The sequence below is a fragment of the Leptodactylus fuscus genome, chromosome 3, assembly GCF_031893055.1.
Source record: "Leptodactylus fuscus isolate aLepFus1 chromosome 3, aLepFus1.hap2, whole genome shotgun sequence".
Taxonomy (NCBI): Eukaryota; Metazoa; Chordata; class Amphibia; order Anura; family Leptodactylidae; genus Leptodactylus; species Leptodactylus fuscus.
Window position 1 is genome coordinate 21,828,532 of NC_134267.1, and position 18,600 is coordinate 21,847,131.

An 18,600-nucleotide genomic window follows, 5' to 3' on the forward strand; every position below is an offset into this window, starting at 1 on the left:
CTTTAATCAGGTACAGTGTGATACTTCTCATCTTGGTGCAAACCCTTTAACTGCCTTAGACCATTAGGTTTCATTGCCTTAAACCAGGCGGGATGCTGACACTTACACCTTCTCTGCCACAGACCACCATGGGTGTTGATGTTGCCCCTTTCGCTGCTCTAGACCAACATGGATGCACACACTAACCTTCATGTGCTTTATCTGAACGCTATATTTGATATTATTAGCCTGGTCTTGTATATGTAATAGAGATGAGCGAGTATATTCTATTGAATACCTCCCCTGCATAGTTTTTGGTGTAATAAAAAGCACCACCTGCACCAGGAAAGGTGGGATGGGATTTGAATGTTTACTGCGTGGTATTCGACAGAGTACACCAATAACTATGCAAAGGGAGGTATTCGATCGAGTACTACTCGCTCATCTCTAATATGTAAGTTTCTTACCACCTTTCCCAAAGGCTTAAAGGTTTTTTTGGAGGGCAATGACATGGATTGCTACATCCTCTTCACTACCATAACTAAACACAGTCTATGGTATAGTGGCCATGCTTGGTATTGCAGCTTAGCCCCATCCATATGAATGGGACTGAGCTGCGGCAGTGGCACTGGCTGCCTTTGATAATATTAGTTAGAGAACCCCTTTAAGGACATTTGTTCCTTTCAATCAGGGTACCTTGCAGCTTTCTGCTCAGTTCCATTTTCTCTTGTTCCAGACGACGTATCCTCCTCTCGTACGCCTCGGTGGCCAGGCTGTCTTCTAGTGTCCGTTGGACATTGGCGTCTAAGTCTGTGCTGGATTTTTCCAGGGAGAATCGCAGAGTACTTCTGTCTGAAAGTACACTGACCAAGCACAACAGATTTACAACCAGGGCATGAGTAATAGCTATCGAAGCAGCCAGATGTAATGCATCTTACCAGTTACTTGTGTAAGTGAACCCCACAAATGGAAGATGGTGCCCAGAAAATCCAGTGTGAGTTGATGGAGGCATCGTCTCCTGAAACAAAGTGGAACAGACACTGTATAAAACACGAGAGAGATTCCCCGGGACGATTCTCCACAAGCTTCTACCAGGTGGAGAAGTCACAGTCGCACCTAGGTCGTGCCACATAAGAGGACAGCAGTAGCCAAAGGGTGAAGACCCGTCACGATGTCTACGTTAGGCCTCAGTATATGGAAGCGCTGGGCAGACTAGTACTTACACAGTTCTTCAAACAGTCATCGTCCACATCGAAGTTGGACGTGTCGGTGGGGCTGCTGACTTCTGGGATATAAGGTGCTTCACAGTTCCGAATGTTTTCCCAGTCGATGCCAGCAAAGAACGGGTGATTCTTAAAGTCCTCTATCCCGTTCTGACCCAAGCGATGCTCCCGGCTGCAGATCAGCCTTTTTATTAAGTCCTTTGCGTTTTCAGAGACGTCCGCTAACTGAGACGGGAATTGAAACCGCTCCTGTAGAAAAAATGAAAGGCATCAGGTGGCAACCAACTTGGCTACCATTATAGCTACCACAAGGGCACAGCTTGATCAGGGGTCCTACTTTTATCTCCATACCCCATAACAGGCAAGGGCGGGTTCACACCAGTGCCCGATCTCAGTTTTGCAGGTTTCCGTTTTCTGTCGGCATTCAGTGTCCGCCGGTGAGCGTCTTCTGCTCTCCGCGGCGAAAACGTTTTTTTTTTTACCGGACACAAAGTCCTGCATGTCCGACTTTGTGTCTGGTTAAAAAAAAACGGATTTGCCGCAGAGAACAGAAGATGCTCACAGGCGCTCATTTTACAAACCCATTCAAATGAATGGGTTTGAAAACTGCCTGCTGGTTTCCGTCTCCGGTCCAGTTTCTTGGGCAGGAAACGGAAACCTGCAAAACGGAGATCGGGTACAGGTGTGAACTCGCCCTTATATGCAGAAGAGACAATCCCTTTGAGGCTAAGGCCATGGCGAGCAGGAATGCAGAAGCAGCCAAAATCAGCCGGCTTTACACCACGGGTGTTACTCTTGTCGCAAATCTCATCCACTATACTGGGACTGTATATGATGGCGATTCGGCTCATGGCTAACCCGCAATGACTACATGAATGGCCCCGACCTTGAGGCGTTTTCCCATCCACATCACTTATTGCCCATCCATGGATATGTGTCTGATCACAAGAACAGGGTCCCAAAACCAAATACAGCTCTTGCGAGTCCCACAGAAGTGAATGGAGCAAGGGTCACACATGGACTTCACACAGGCAACTTTTGGACCATGTTCTTGTGATCGTTGGGGGTCCAGAGCATTCAGACCAATGGCGATTAGCCACTTACCCCCAATCCTCTGGACAGTGGGAATATCCCTTTAATTTTCACATGAACCAGTGACCTACACAAGACAACTTTTCAATGCAGTACTCAAGTAACGCACTCACTTTGTGATTCATGATCTTCCCGTACGTCTCCACTAAGGACTCTGCATAGAATGGCGTTTCACCATAGAGCATTTCATACATGCAGACCCCAAGTGACCACCAGTCACACTCCGGCCCGTACTTCCCCTTCCCGTCTTCCATTGCCTGGAGGATTTCAGGAGAGATATAGTCCGGAGTCCCGACAGCCACCGACGACTGAACCTGGAGAGAGGACACGTATTAATAACTCAGACTGACAAGAGTGAGGGGGTAAGGACCCCAAATGCTGTGCCTCATCCTGGCCTTTTACCTCTGCTCCGGTGCATTCTGGAAGCGCAGACATAAGGCACAATATCCGTGCAAAAGCTTCTGAGCAGACGGACATCCTCGGGTGTGAACCTAATTGTGCTCAGTGTGCAAAGGCAGATGCGGTGGAGCAAAACAAGGTGCGCCTAGGAGCCATGCACCGTCTGCTCGTACCCCTACTCCTTAATCCTCATCCTACTCCTAATCTAACACAGTGGATGGATTTCTTGCTACTTTCTGGTTTTTTTCACATTTTAAGTCATAGAACACAAGCCATGAAAAAAAAAAAAAAAGACATCCGTAATACTAACATCATTGGAATGGAAAACTGGACAAAAAGCCACAAGGTCCTAGCAAAGTAGAATAAATAATTGTTAATACTTCCGTATATACTACAGGGTATACATATGACCTTATACACATGGTGCACGGGGCAAGTCACAAGTCAGGATCATGACGCCCCTTTAAAATTTGGAATTTTTAATGTTGCATTCAATACGGTGGGTACTTTTGAGTCAATATAGTAATAAGGGAGGGGATTGTATATATAATATACAAAAAAACAGATTTACATATCCGGTATTACTTAGATCAGCTCTGTCCCATGTGGGTGCTCAGGGGGTTGTCCAGGACTATGGCATTGAGTGCCAGTGATGTCACGTCAATTGGACACATGGCAATGCTGCAGTTCAGTCTGAATGAGGTTGAGCTGCAATACCAAGCACAGCCACTACACAAGGCAGGGTGCTGTGCTTGGTAGGTAGTGAAGAGGCCACAGCAGTCAATATCACAGTCCCAGACAGCTCCAATTAGAAAAACATGGCTGATTTCCTAAAACTGCGCCACACCTGTCCATGGGTTGTGTGCGGTATTGCGGTTCAGTTCCGTACACATAAATGAGGTTGAGCAATACGTATGTGAATGTCTGAGTGATCACCTGTGTACAACGCTGTGGAATATGTTGGCGTTCAGGGGGAAATGGGATAAAATTCCTATAATCTGACGCTGGAATAGTGATGATCCGCTGTTCTTCTCCAAAAAGACGCAAGGTCATCATTTGCCTGAACAGGGACGACCGTCTCGTGAGATGATTTCATTCTCTTACCCGCAGCCATGGTGACAACTTACCGTTCCGTCTTCCATCAGCTTCAGACAGGAGCCGAAATCTGCCAGACGAATGTGGCCGTTCATATCCAGCAAGATGTTATCAGGCTTTATGTCTCTGGAGGAAGGAGATGAAAAAGAATAAGATAAGCGCAAGGAAGAGACATTGTGAGACGCGGCATACACCCCAGATTACTCCTGAGGTAGGAACAGATCAAGGGACAGAAACAGCGTGGCCATATAGAAGGGATATACAAAGGTGCAGCAGTGCTGAATGGGTTGGAGAAAGGCTTAAAACCAAAAGACAAACCTTGCTCTGCTATACTAAGTGCGAACGCCCCCATTTCAATATGTGACATTAGATCGGGATGATCAAGTACAATATTACCAACCACTTGAACAACTGTATGGATGTAGCAGAGCCGACTATGTCACTTGGTACAGCTCATCATTAGCGTATTGTTGTGGATTTACATAGGACTGCCAGCTGAAACCTTCTACATGGTCTTTGCTTTATGACGCTAGCTCCAGTCACTAGCTGATCCCTTCCACCAGGTTATTACACGGCATCATGTGCATAGTCAGACAGAATATAAGTAACCCTTTGTAGGAAGCCCCCTCCCCTAATTAGCAGAATGGGCTGTAATGAAGCATATAAAAAGAGGCTGTCAGATCACATGACCGAGCGCAGGGAAGATCAGCTGCAGCCTACAGCACTGCAGCTCTGGATGTGAGTAGAGGACAATGTAACAAGAATCATTTTCATACACCTGACATCTCTCCCGACAAACCAGAGCCCACCTGTGTACTGAGGTGGGGTAAGAAAATGGGCGCCTCTGGTTTTAGTAATATCTCTATTACGGGTCGGACACGGACTTCCAGGAATCTACCCATAGGTGGCACCACAGACAACTTTTCTTCTTTGTTCCTTTGAATGGACATGAGAGAGGTTCCCTTTAAGAGCCACCTAAGAATATGATCTCCGCTTCACCCGCACATACAATCTCTGCATATCCCTTTACTATGGGAAGTGACTTCCAACGTAGAGGACAAAGGATGTGACGTGATCTCTCATAAAGATTCAGCCCCGGCCGGCAGACCCTGACACTGTGATTCCAGGGATGGAACAAGTCACCGCTCCCAGCAGACGGCATGGAAATCAAAATCCTGAGCGTGTGCCTAAGAAAACAGCGAGTATTTATAACCGGCCGGGCAGCGAGCGCCAGCGACACAGGAGAGAAGCGGATTAGGAGGTTATTTGTAGAAGTAGTTGTATAGGCGGCCATCCGTATACTTATCCAGAACCCCATCCGTATACTTATCCAGAGCCCCATCCGTATACTTATCCAGAGCCCCATCCGTATACTTATCCAGAACCCCATCCGTATACTTATCCAGAGCCCCATCCGTATACTCATCCAGAGCCCCATCCGTAAACTCATCCAGAGCCCCATCCGTATACTTATCCATAGACCCATCCGTATACTTATTCAGAGCCCCATCCGTATACTTATCCAGAACCCCATCCGTATACTTATCCAGAGCCCCATCCGTATACTTATCCAGAGCCCCATCCGTATACTTATCCAGAGCCACATCCGTATACTTATCCAGAGCCCCATCCGTATACTTATCCAGAGCCCCATCCGTATACTCATCCAGAGCCCCATCCGTATACTCATCCAGAGCCCCATCCGTATACTCATCCAGAGCCCCATCCGTATACTTATCCATAGACCCATCCGTATACTTATCCAGAGCCCCATCCGTATACTCATCCAGAGCCCCATCCGTATACTCATCCAGAGCCCCATCCGTATACTCATCCATAGACCCATCCGTATACTTATCCATAGACCCATCCGTATACTTATCCAGAGCCCCATCCGTATACTTATCCAGAGCCCCATCCGTATACTTATCCAGAGCCCCATCCGTATACTTATCCAGAGCCCCATCCGTATACTTATCCATAGACCCATCCGTATACTTATCCAGAACCCCATCCGTATACTTATCCAGAGCCCCATCCGTATACTTATCCAGAGCCCCATCCGTATACTTATCCAGAACCCCATCCGTATACTTATCCAGAGCCCCATCCGTATACTCATCCAGAGCCCCATCCGTAAACTCATCCAGAGCCCCATCCGTATACTTATCCATAGACCCATCCGTATACTTATTCAGAGCCCCATCCGTATACTTATCCAGAACCCCATCCGTATACTTATCCAGAGCCCCATCCGTATACTTATCCAGAGCCCCATCCGTATACTTATCCAGAGCCACATCCGTATACTTATCCAGAGCCCCATCCGTATACTTATCCAGAGCCCCATCCGTATACTCATCCAGAGCCCCATCCGTATACTCATCCAGAGCCCCATCCGTATACTCATCCAGAGCCCCATCCGTATACTTATCCATAGACCCATCCGTATACTTATCCAGAGCCCCATCCGTATACTCATCCAGAGCCCCATCCGTATACTCATCCAGAGCCCCATCCGTATACTCATCCATAGACCCATCCGTATACTTATCCATAGACCCATCCGTATACTTATCCAGAGCCCCATCCGTATACTTATCCAGAGCCCCATCCGTATACTTATCCAGAGCCCCATCCGTATACTTATCCAGAGCCCCATCCGTATACTTATCCAGAGCCCCATCCGTATACTTATCCAGAGCCCCATCCGTATACTTATCCATAGCCCCATCCGTATACTTCTCCACAGCCCCATCCGTATACTTATCCAGAGCCCCATCCGTATACTTATCCAGAGCCCCATCCGTATACTTATCCACAGCCCCATCCGTATACTTATCCAGAGCCCCATCCGTATACTTATCCAGAGCCCCATCCGTATACTTATCCAGAGCCCCATCCGTATACTTATCCAGAGCCCCATCCGTATACTCATCCAGAGCCCCATCCGTATACTTATCCATAGACCCATCCGTATACTTATCCAGAGCCCCATCCGTATACTTATCCAGAGCCCCATCCGTATACTTATCCATAGCCCCATCCGTATACTTATCCATAGCCCCATCCGTATACTTCTCCACAGCCCCATCCGTATACTTATCCAGAGCCCCATCCGTATACTTATCCAGAGCCCCATCCGTATACTTATCCACAGCCCCATCCGTATACTTATCCAGAGCCCCATCCTTAGACTTATCCATAGCCCCATCTGTATACTTATCCAGAGCCCCATCTGTATACTTATCCAGAGCCCCATCCGTATACTCATCCAGAGCCCCATCCGTATACTTATCCATAGCCCCATCCGTATACTTATCCATAGCCCCATCCGTATACTTATCCATAGCCCCATCCGTATACTTATCCAGAGCCCCATCCGTATACTTATCCAGAGCCCCATCCGTATACTTATCCATAGCCCCATCCGTATACTTATCCAGAGCCCCATCCGTATACTTATCCAGAGCCCCATCCGTATACTTATCCAGAGCCCCATCCGTATACTTATCAATAGCCCCATCCGTATACTTATCCAGAGCCCCATCCGTATACTCATCCAGAGCCCCATCCGTATACTTATCCATAGCCCCATCCGTATACTTATCCAGAACCCCATCCGTATACTTATCCACAGCCCCATCCGTATACTTATCCAGAGGCCCATCCGTATACTTATCCAGAGGCCCATCCGTATACTTATCCAGAGGCCCATCCGTATACTTCTCCAGAGCCCCATCCGTATACTTATCTATAGCCCCATCCGTATACTTATCCATAGCCCCATCCGTATACTTATCCAGAGCCCCATCCGTATACTTATCCAGAGCCCCATCCGTATACTTATCCAGAGCCCCATCAGTCCCAGAAGATGCAGGTAAGGAAGAGGAGCCAGCTACTTCCTCCTTCACCAATGTAATACCGTCTTAGCTTCCAGCACTTACTAAACTACTGACAAGTGACATCAGGGAGATTCCAAGAAATTAAGTATTAAGCAACGCACAAGATTTATACAACAGATGTCTTAGGTGGCGTTCACATGTGTGCAGAGAAAAAAAGTCCTGCACACTTCAAAACAATGGACATCGATGGATCCTATTATACTCATTGGGGTCCGCGCGGGTTCCCTGTTTAACCACTTTTTTATCGGTCCCCTTCTCCATTGTTCGGGTCCTCCGACGGACTTGAGTGACAGAGAGCAGGCACTTGTATGAACCTAGCGTCAGCCATTTACATAGGTTATGTCCTCAAAATCAATAAACAAATACAAATACAGACCCCAGAGCAAAAAGCAACTTAAGGCTAAGATCTCACATTGCGGAAACGCAGCTTCTTTGGTTGCAGATTTTGCTACGGTTTGTTTTTTTTTGAGCCAAAGCCAGGAATGGATTGAGCAGAAGGAAGAAGCATAACAACTTCCTATATGTTTCCCATTCCTTTTGTAGCCATTCCTGGCTTTGGCTCAAAAAACCGCAACAGAAAAAGCTGCGTTTATGCAACGTGGGGCCTCAGCCTAAGGGGGCATTCACACGGAGTAAAGTGGCGCTGATTCTTCCATGATAACTCGCAGCAGAATCAGCGCTGATAAAAAGCCTCCCATTGACTTCAATGTGTTCCGCGCGGAAAACGGAATCTATTGAAGTCAATAGGAGTCTTTTTTTATCAGCACTGATTCTGCCGCGAGTTATCGTGGAAGAATCAGCGCCACTTTACTCAGTTTGAATGCCCCTAAAAGCAGACCCGCCCTTCATCTCCTAAACCAGTGATGGCGAACCTATGGCACGGGTGCCAGAGATGTCACTCAAAGCATTCTCTTTGGGCACCCATCCGTGGAGCAAATTGTACTGTGTGGGGGTCACTGTGCAGCAGATTATAGTGTGTGGGGAGCAATGTGGAGCAGATTATACTGTGTGAGGGTCAAAGTGGAGCAGATTGTACTGTGTGGGGGTTACTGTGGAGCAGATTATACTGTGTGGGTGCCACTGTGGAGCACATTATAGTGTGTGGGGGCGACTGTGGAGCAGATTATACTGTGTGGGGGTCACTGTGGAGCAGATTATACTGCTCTACAAAGCTCGTATGACCATATTTTGCAGGTCTGTAATTGTGTGTGCAACTGTGGATCCGCACATTATTAAGGTTAAATTTCCGTGTTGGCACTTTGTGATAAATTAGGGGGTTTTGGGTTGCAGTTTGGGTGCTCGGTCTGGGTCATTCCATATCAAGTGATCCAAATAGGAATATTTTTTTTACCTGACGTCTTTAGATTTTTTTTATTTTTATTTTTTATGAAGTACAACTTAAGTTAATTACAAATAAAAAGTTTAGAATTTTTTTCTTCATCAGTTAATTTTTTATAGACTTCTAAAGTTTTGAAAAAGTGTGAATTTTGGCCTGGTATGGCTTTACATTTTTTAACATATCTTGGGCTAGAATTAAGATAATGAGGTGGGAGAGGCATCATTTTTCTCAGAGCGGTACCGGCTTTCATTTGATATGTCACAAGACGATGTTTCTTTATATTTTGTTTTGGAGAAATCAAATTCAAAATCTTGATGCGCAATTGTGAAAAAAACGTATGTTCTAAAATTGTGAAAAAATGCATTTGTGTTACTTGTGTTCTTGGTTATATTTGTACAGGTTTTCAACTTGGGACCAAATTGGGATCCATTTTTTTTAATTTTTTTTTTAAGACTTGAATCATCTGATTTTATGTTTGTGTGAGCTTCTTCCTTTTTTCTTTTCAAATTACAACTTGCTGAATTCAACATTTATATGCAACAATAAAGAGAAACAAAAAACAAATCCCATAAGTTCCAGAATAAATACATCTTATCATCATAACACTACTTGTCCAGCATTTTCAACCTGAATGCATTGAACAAACCGAAAGAAAAGAGCTGCTCATATCCTCAAGTGCGATTTTCTAAATAGTCTCATCCTAATTATATGTTAACAAGAGTACAAGAAGCAATATTTATAACACCTATTTCTACATGTAACAATTTTTTTTTTATTATATCACTAAACATGTAATTTATTAAGAAAAATAGTCCAGTAGATAAATCCTCATTCTATAAAATATGAACCAATCAAACAATTAATAGGACATTTTTAAACTACTGGCCTTTTATCATCAATTTGTCCTTTCTAGTGAGTAAAATGTAATCTTGTCCATAAGCGCTTACTAGCAATGGCCATTTCCTTTTGTGTCAAAGAGTATGTCCGGCCTGTCATGGTGTTCGGCTCCACCTGAGTTAATATCTGATTTTTGTTGACTTGTAAAATGTCTGGTTTTCTTGGATACAAAAAGGATGGTGCTGGACCAGAAGGATGCAAAAAAGTCAATTTTATTGTCTTCATTTTCACAATCTTTGGAGAGTACAGTAGCCAGCCACCAGCGCCGATCATATTCACAGGTCACATAACCAGTTATGTCATCCATTGCCAATCTTGTGCCGCCTTCTACCACTTCATGGACTTCACTGCCCACAGGCTGAACAGATCTGAATTCAAGATTTTCAGAATGACACTATAATAGTTGTATTTTAAAATATTATCCCATCGCGATCCCAACTTGAATTTTGGTACAGATGTGGCTAAGGGCATAGCAGGCCCATGTGCATTTTTTTGAAATTTTTAAATAAAACATTTTTTTCGGAAATGCGTTTTAAAATTTTGCGTTTGCGTTCACATGGGTAAAATATTAACAAAGATACTCTTGTGACATATTTGGTGAAAGCCTGTATAGTTCTGAGTAGAATGGCGTTTATTTTGTTTCTCTATCTTTTTTCTAGCCTAAGTTATGAGGAGAAATGTAAAGGCAGGAAACACCGAAATTCGCACTTTTTCTGAACTTTGAAAATCAATTAAAAATCCAAAAAAATTTCTAGAATTTTTTTTTCTTCACATTTTGCATTCCCTGACACACTATTACCAAATAACAAAATCTCAAAAGAATTAAAAATATAGAGGGAAAAATCATTGGTTCACTTGACACGGAATGACCCGTCTCTAAAAGTTTCACCATCACTGTCCTAAACTAATTAAGACCCCACAACAAACCCCAGACCTGACCCGTAAATACACACCCTAAGCAAACGCAGAATACAACAAATACAAGCACAAAACTCTATAAAGACAACCCCGACCAGACCCCGCTAAACAGATACTGACCCCTAAACAACTAAAGACCTCAAGACCAGACCCCAAAGTAAGTACAACCCCATTAAATAAATAGAGAGCCTAGAGCAAGTATAGACCCTATATAAACACATTACCAACCAGACCCTTCTAATACAAATACAGACCGAGCACCAGACCCCTAAGTGAATACAGACCTAGACCCCGAAATAAATACAGACCTCCTAAACAACTGTGGACCTTGAGAAAACTCCTTAGGAAATACCTAGGAGCCAGAGCAGCAGGGTAGATGTGTGACCAATGCTCTATTTAGATACCTCTGGAACAGGGAGTCAGGGATCCCCATTGTACTGATCAGCGGGGGTCCGACTGGATAGGAGATAGATATAGAATTGTGGGGGTCGAACCACTGGCACCCCCCACAATACAGTAAGACAAGTACAGCGCATCATGGGGATCTAACTGTAAGAGGAAGGCAACACTGAAAACATAACTAGGCGAGAATGTTAAGGAAGTTCATGTGACTGTACCGGGAACTCCTCAGAAACATTCATGGAAAATCTAATTTTTGCAAAAAATAATCCAATATTTTTGCTGACATCTAAACAAAATAAGTATTTACTAGACAACTGTACATGCCAGTCAGTGGCCTGAAATTTTATACTAATGCAGCCTAAGCTTCTTTGTGTATGAACTGAATGCCAGGATTACAGTGGAGACTGACACTGCAGATGTAAACGCCCAATTGTCTAATGCCTTCTCATACATTCTTCCTGTTATCTCGTGAAAGTCGCCATATACCCGGTGCAACGGGCACGACGATACCCCATTAAAGGGGAGACTGAACCCTCAATAGAATTCCAAAACTAAAAACTGACACATGCGATTGCATAATAGTTAGATGGGGGACCCCAACTATGGCAAAGGCACCAGAGGAGAAAAAAAGGTCGCCGTGTGCCCTGTGCATGGGCAGAATTAGCCTGGATAAGGCGCAGAACTGGCAGCTAGAAGAGGCGATTGGCACTATCGGAGCGCACAGACCGGCTTATCGCCCGCAGCAGAGCTCTGTGGCCGAGGGCCAAAGATTAAAAACTAAAGACTGCGACCAGGCCGGCTAATTCACGTCAAAGCTTTCCAGAGCGGCTGCGGCGGAGTATTACTGCCCGTTAAAGGAGCGACTCTCGTAAGCTCCTTAGGAATGTCGGGGGCCATCTGCTGATGCCATCTGTCACAAAGTTTTTAAAGAAAGGGCTGCGGCGGAATCTCAAGTATTTTCAGCTGTTGCTCCGAGAGTAGTTACCTGACGCCGTGAGGGGCCGGAGCGGCTGATAAAACTGCCCTGTTGTAGTCACTGCCACAATACGTAAGGTCATCGCAGACAGAAGAGAGGTGACGCCTAAGACACGGGATCCGTCCGCTTTATGCACCGCCATTTCTTTATTGTATCAGTTGCTGGGAGAGATGAGTCACAGGACTCCAGTTAAAGCTCCTAATCCAGCTTTTCTAGAGTCCTGAATGGCTACACTGTGTAGTTAAGTGGTGAGGAGCCCTCTTAGACTGATCTGGGTATTAGAAAAGCTGGGTGAGACCTGTAATAGCAGCCATGTTTTTTGCTACTCAGCTTTTCCAGTCTCCGACTCATGTTTTTATTGCGTCTGGGATGTAAATGGTTACTGGGCGCACCAAGTGAACAATGTAGAACTCACCAAAACATAAAGCTATAGTTGTTACACAGCTTTCCCAAAGTTCTGAATGGCACAATGAATGGACGACGCAGAGGTAGCCACATCACAACACTGTAGTGGTCACTCGGCTTTCCGAAAGTCCAGAATGGAAAACTGACAGTATATAGTTAATTGGTGAGAAACCTCTCAGGCAGACTCCAGTTAAAGCTCCTAATCCAGCTTTTCTAGAGTCCTGAATGGCTACACTGTGTAGTTAAGTGGTGAGGAGCCCTCTTAGACTGATCTGGGTATTAGAAAATCTGGGTGAAACCTACAGAAGGAGCTGTAATAGCAGCCATATTGTTACCCAGCTTTCCCAGAGTTCCGAGCAGAAAATCTATATAGTTCAGTGGTCAGGAAGCCCCATAAGGCTCATCTGCTTTTCAGCGGTTTAGGAAAGCTGGGTGAGGCTTACAGCAAGAGCAGTTCTAGCGGCTATATTAGCTGTTACTCAGCTTTCCCAGACCCTGAATCATGCTGGGATGTAAAGGGTTACTGGGCACAACGAGTGGGCGACACGGGGTCACCACAGGACAAAACAGACACAAGCGGCTGTAATCCTATAACATATATAAACTCAAGGGTAAAGATAGCCAGCATGTCCTCGCCAACATCACACCATCTTCTGAAATACTCTGTGCTGCTGGAGACTCCTAAGGACAGGTCATCAGTATTAAAGTCCTGGCGAATCCCTTTAATGGGGGGTAAAGTCTCCACTAACAGTGTATATGGGGATTCACAATGTGACCACAAGGACAGGTGAGGGAAGGAGCAGGCTGATGGATCTCAACATGCCCAATCCTTTTGTTTTTGGGCAAAATGAGCGACAGTCGGGTACACTGATTGTATGGGCTGAACGTTGGGAATCTCACATCATTCAAGTCTCTAATTCAGCAGTGTGAACAGGACCCGAACCTGACATTAGTAGTAGAATTACCACAGAACAGGCCAAATTACTATAAAGAGTCACAATAATCAAGGAAGAGAGGATGGGTTGCCCATAGCACCTTTCTGTGGGAAACTGAAACCAGCAACTTGATTTGTGGAGCAGCTCACAGCAACCAATCAAATTCCAGCTCTTATTATTCAACCACTCTGGAAAAATAAAAGCTGCAATTTGATTGGAGGAGCCGCCTGCAGTAACCTATCAGGTTACAGCTTTCATTTTCCAAAGGCCCGGAGAGAAATGTGAGCTGGAATCTGATTGGCTGATATAGAGAGCGGACGGCCTTCTCCGTACAATAGTTTCTATGGATCTATATTACTTTTATGAAAATCTGCGCTGCGAGGCAACTAGAGAAGAGACCGAACAATAAAACACCCGAAGGATGGAAAAAATGAGGAGGCAAAAATGTTAATTAACAGGGATTAGTTAATAAAACGGAATCCTGGAGTCTAATAAAATGGCTGACATAACGCTCCTGAATGTAGCAGCTGTAAAAATCCTTAATGGTCGGAAACCTACAATTACCGCCAAGATGGCACCAGACGCAGGAGAAGGGGAGTGATGGGAACTGAGGCAGAAAAGGGCCGATGAGCTAATGAAAACCGCCACGGAGCGCTGCGGCCAAGAAGAAGCTTTTATAGGAGTCAAATGGCTACAAATATTAATTAGCACAATAATAATAGATCTCATCACTGATAACTCATATAATATAATAAAGAATATAATTTATTACACACTATTAGCAGAAACGTTATGTATTCTGTATATTATAACAGTTATATTCATATATACAGGAGCAGTATTATAGTAGTTATATTCTTGTACATAAGAGATAGTATTATAGTAGTTATATTCTTCTACATAGGAGCAGTATTATAGTAGTTATATTCTTGTACATAGGAGCAGTATTATAGTAGTTATATTCTTGTACATAGGAGTAGTATTATAGTAGTTATATTCTTGTAAATAGGAGCAGTATTATAGTAGTTATATTCTTTTACATAGGAGCAGTATTATAGTAGTTATATTCCTGTACATAGGAGTAGTATTATAGTAGTTATATTCTTGTACATGGGAGTAGTATTATAGTAGTTATATTCTTGTACATAGGAGCAGTATTATAGTAGTTATATTCTTGTACATAGGAGTAGTATTATAGTAGTTATATTCTTGTACATAGGAGGTAGTATTATAGTAGTTATATTCTTGTACATGGGAGTAGTATTATAGTAGTTATATTCTTGTACATAGGGACAGTATTATAGTAGTTATATTCTTGTACATAGGAGTAGTATTATAGTAATTATATTCTTTTACATAGGAGCAGTACTATAGTAGTTAAATTCTTGTACATAGGAGTAGTATTATAGTAGTTATATTCTTGTACATAGGAGTAGTATTATAGTAGTTATATTCTTGTACATAGAGGAAGTATAGTAGTTATATTCTTGTACATAGAGGAAGTATTATAGTAGTTATATTCTTGTATATAGGAACAGTATTATAGTAATTATATTCTTGTACATAGGAGCAGTATTATAGTAGTTATATTCTTTTACATAGGAGCAGTACTATAGTAGTTATATTCTTGTACATAGGAGGTAGTATTATAGTAGTTATATTCTTGTACATAGGAGTAGTATTATAGGAGTTATATTCTTGTACAGAGGAGGCAGTATTATAGTAGTTATATTCTTGTACATAGAGGAAGTATTATAGTAGTTATATTCTTGTACATAGGAGCAGTACTATAGTAGTTATATTCTTGTACATAGGGGCAGTATTATAGTAGTTATATTCTTGTACATAGGAGTAGTATTATAGTAGTTATATTCTTGTACATAGGAGCAGTATTATAGTAGTTATATTCTTGTACATAGGAGCAGTATTATAGTAGTTATAGTCCTGTACATAGGAGCAGTATTATAGTAGTTATATTCTTGTACATAGGAGCAGTATTATAGTAGTTATATTCTTGTACATAGGAGCAGTATTATAGTAGTTATATTCTTGTACATGGGAGTAGTATTATAGTAGTTATATTCTTGTAAATAGGAGCAGTATTATAGTAGTTATATTCTTTTACATAGGAGCAGTATTATAGTAGTTATATTCCTGTACATAGGAGTAGTATTATAGTAGTTATATTCTTGTACATGGGAGTAGTATTATAGTAGTTATATTCTTGTACATAGGAGGTAGTATTATAGTAGTTATATTCTTGTACATGGGAGTAGTATTATAGTAGTTATATTCTTGTACATAGGGACAGTATTATAGTAGTTATATTCTTGTACATAGGAGTAGTATTATAGTAATTATATTCTTTTACATAGGAGCAGTACTATAGTAGTTAAATTCTTGTACATAGGAGTAGTATTATAGTAGTTATATTCTTGTACATAGGAGTAGTATTATAGTAGTTATATTCTTGTACATAGAGGAAGTATAGTAGTTATATTCTTGTACATAGAGGAAGTATTATAGTAGTTATATTCTTGTATATAGGAACAGTATTATAGTAATTATATTCTTGTACATAGGAGCAGTATTATAGTAGTTATATTCTTTTACATAGGAGCAGTACTATAGTAGTTATATTCTTGTACATAGGAGTAGTATTATAGGAGTTATATTCTTGTACAGAGGAGGCAGTATTATAGTAGTTATATTCTTGTACATAGAGGAAGTATTATAGTAGTTATATTCTTGTACATAGGAGCAGTACTATAGTAGTTATATTCTTGTACATAGGGGCAGTATTATAGTAGTTATATTCTTGTACATAGGAGTAGTATTATAGTAGTTATATTCTTGTACATAGGAGCAGTATTATAGTAGTTATATTCTTGTACATAGGAGCAGTATTATAGTAGTTATAGTCCTGTACATAGGAGCAGTATTATAGTAGTTATATTCTTGTACATAGGAGCAGTATTATAGTAGTTATATTCTTGTACATAGGAGCAGTATTATAGTAGTTATATTCTTGTACATGGGAGTAGTATTATAGTAGTTATATTCTTGTACATAGGAGGTAGTATTATAGTAGTTATATTCTTGTACATAGGAGTAGTATTATAGTAGTTATATTCTTGTACATAGGGGCAGTATTATAGTAGTTATATTCTTGTACATAGGAGCAGTACTATAGTAGTTATATTCTTGTACATAGGAGCAGTATTATAGTAGTTATATTCTTGTACATAGGAGTAGTATTATAGTAGTTATATTCTTGTACATAGAGGAAGTATAGTAGTTATATTCTTGTACATAGGAGTAGTATTATAGGAGTTATATTCTTGTACAGAGGAGGCAGTATTATAGTAGTTATATTCTTGTACATAGAGGAAGTATTATAGTAGTTATATTCTTGTACATAGGAGCAGTACTATAGTAGTTATATTCTTGTACATAGGGGCAGTATTATAGTAGTTATATTCTTGTACATAGGAGTAGTATTATAGTAGTTATATTCTTGTACATAGGAGCAGTATTATAGTAGTTATATTCTTGTACATAGGAGCAGTATTATAGTAGTTATAGTCCTGTACATAGGAGCAGTATTATAGTAGTTATATTCTTGTACATAGGAGCAGTATTATAGTAGTTATATTCTTGTACATAGGAGCAGTATTATAGTAGTTATATTCCTGTACATAGGAGTAGTATTATAGTAGTTATATTCTTGTACATGGGAGTAGTATTATAGTAGTTATATTCTTGTACATAGGGGCAGTATTATAGTAGTTATATTCTTGTACATAGGAGCAGTACTATAGTAGTTATATTCTTGTACATAGGAGCAGTATTATAGTAGTTATATTCTTGTACATAGGAGTAGTATTATAGTAGTTATATTCTTGTACATAGAGGAAGTATAGTAGTTATATTCTTGTACATAGAGGAAGTATTATAGTAGTTATATTCTTGTATATAGGAACAGTATTATAGTAGTTATATTCTTGTATATACGAGCAGTATTATAGTAGTTATATTCTTGTACATAGGGGAAGTATTATAGTAGTTATATTCTTGTACATAGGAGTAGTATTATAGTAGTTATATTCTTGTACATAGGAGCAGTATTATAGTAGTTATATTCTTTTACATAGGAGCAGTACTATAGTATTTATATTCTTGTACATAGGAGGTAGTATTATAGTAGTTATATTCTTGTACATAGAGGAAGTATTATAGTAGTTATATTCTTGTACATATGAGCAGTATTATAGTAGTTATATTCTTGTACATAGGGGGCAGTATTATAGTAGTTATATTCTTGTATATAGGAGTAGTATTATAGTAGTTATATTCTTGTATATAGGAGTAGTATTATAGTAGTTATATTCTTGTACATAGGAGGTAGTATTATAGTAGTTATATTCTTGTACATAGGAGCAGTATTATAGTAGTTATATTCCTGTACAGAGGGGCAGTATTATAGATGTATATTACAGCATATATCTGAAATGCATTACATATAAAATCTGCAGGTTGTTTTTCGTCTCTTCTTTCATGGCCAGGGAAGTCGGACCCCCTACACAAGGTATTGTCCGGAGGTCTCTGCAGACATTGATCTGGCCCGACAGCCTTCAACTAAAAATGTTGTATTCTCCAAATGAATAGAAAGAGTTAGCAGAGAAAGCTGAGACTACAGACTGGCACAGCTCTGGCATGTGGCCGGACATGAATGGGATGTTCAGCATACTAAGAAGGGAGAGGGTTCCCTGGGGAGATGTGACTTGACTACTCTGTACATGAGACATTACTGTAAGTGTGACTGGAGCGGAGGAAGACACTGGGCATGACAATGTGAAAAAAGTAAAATGGAGGCTGCAGATGTTTATCAAGTGTTATCAATACTGGGCAATGCAAATATCAGGAATTTGTGCAAGAAAAGTGCAGATAGTAGAGTACTCAGTGGTCACTGGCAAGTAATTGGTGACCTACGCGAGTTACGGTCCCCAGTCCCTCTCCAGGTCACCAATTGGTC

At 41.5% G+C, this 18,600-nt stretch overlaps 1 protein-coding gene across 5 annotated transcripts in view; it reads right to left on the minus strand.

Annotated features, from left to right (window-relative positions):
- Nucleotides 1-18,600, minus strand: part of CDC42BPA (CDC42 binding protein kinase alpha) — a 118,462-nt gene that overhangs the window by 39,172 nt on the left and 60,690 nt on the right. For all 5 annotated transcript variants that reach the window (XM_075267212.1, XM_075267213.1, XM_075267214.1 and 2 more), the window contains exons 6-10: nt 3,821-3,914; nt 2,408-2,608; nt 1,203-1,451; nt 918-997; nt 676-842 (exon numbers count right to left, since the gene is read on the minus strand). In XM_075267212.1, the coding sequence (XP_075123313.1) occupies nt 676-842; nt 918-997; nt 1,203-1,451; nt 2,408-2,608; nt 3,821-3,914 (791 nt within the window). The remainder of the gene's footprint in view (nt 1-675; nt 843-917; nt 998-1,202; nt 1,452-2,407; nt 2,609-3,820; nt 3,915-18,600) is intronic.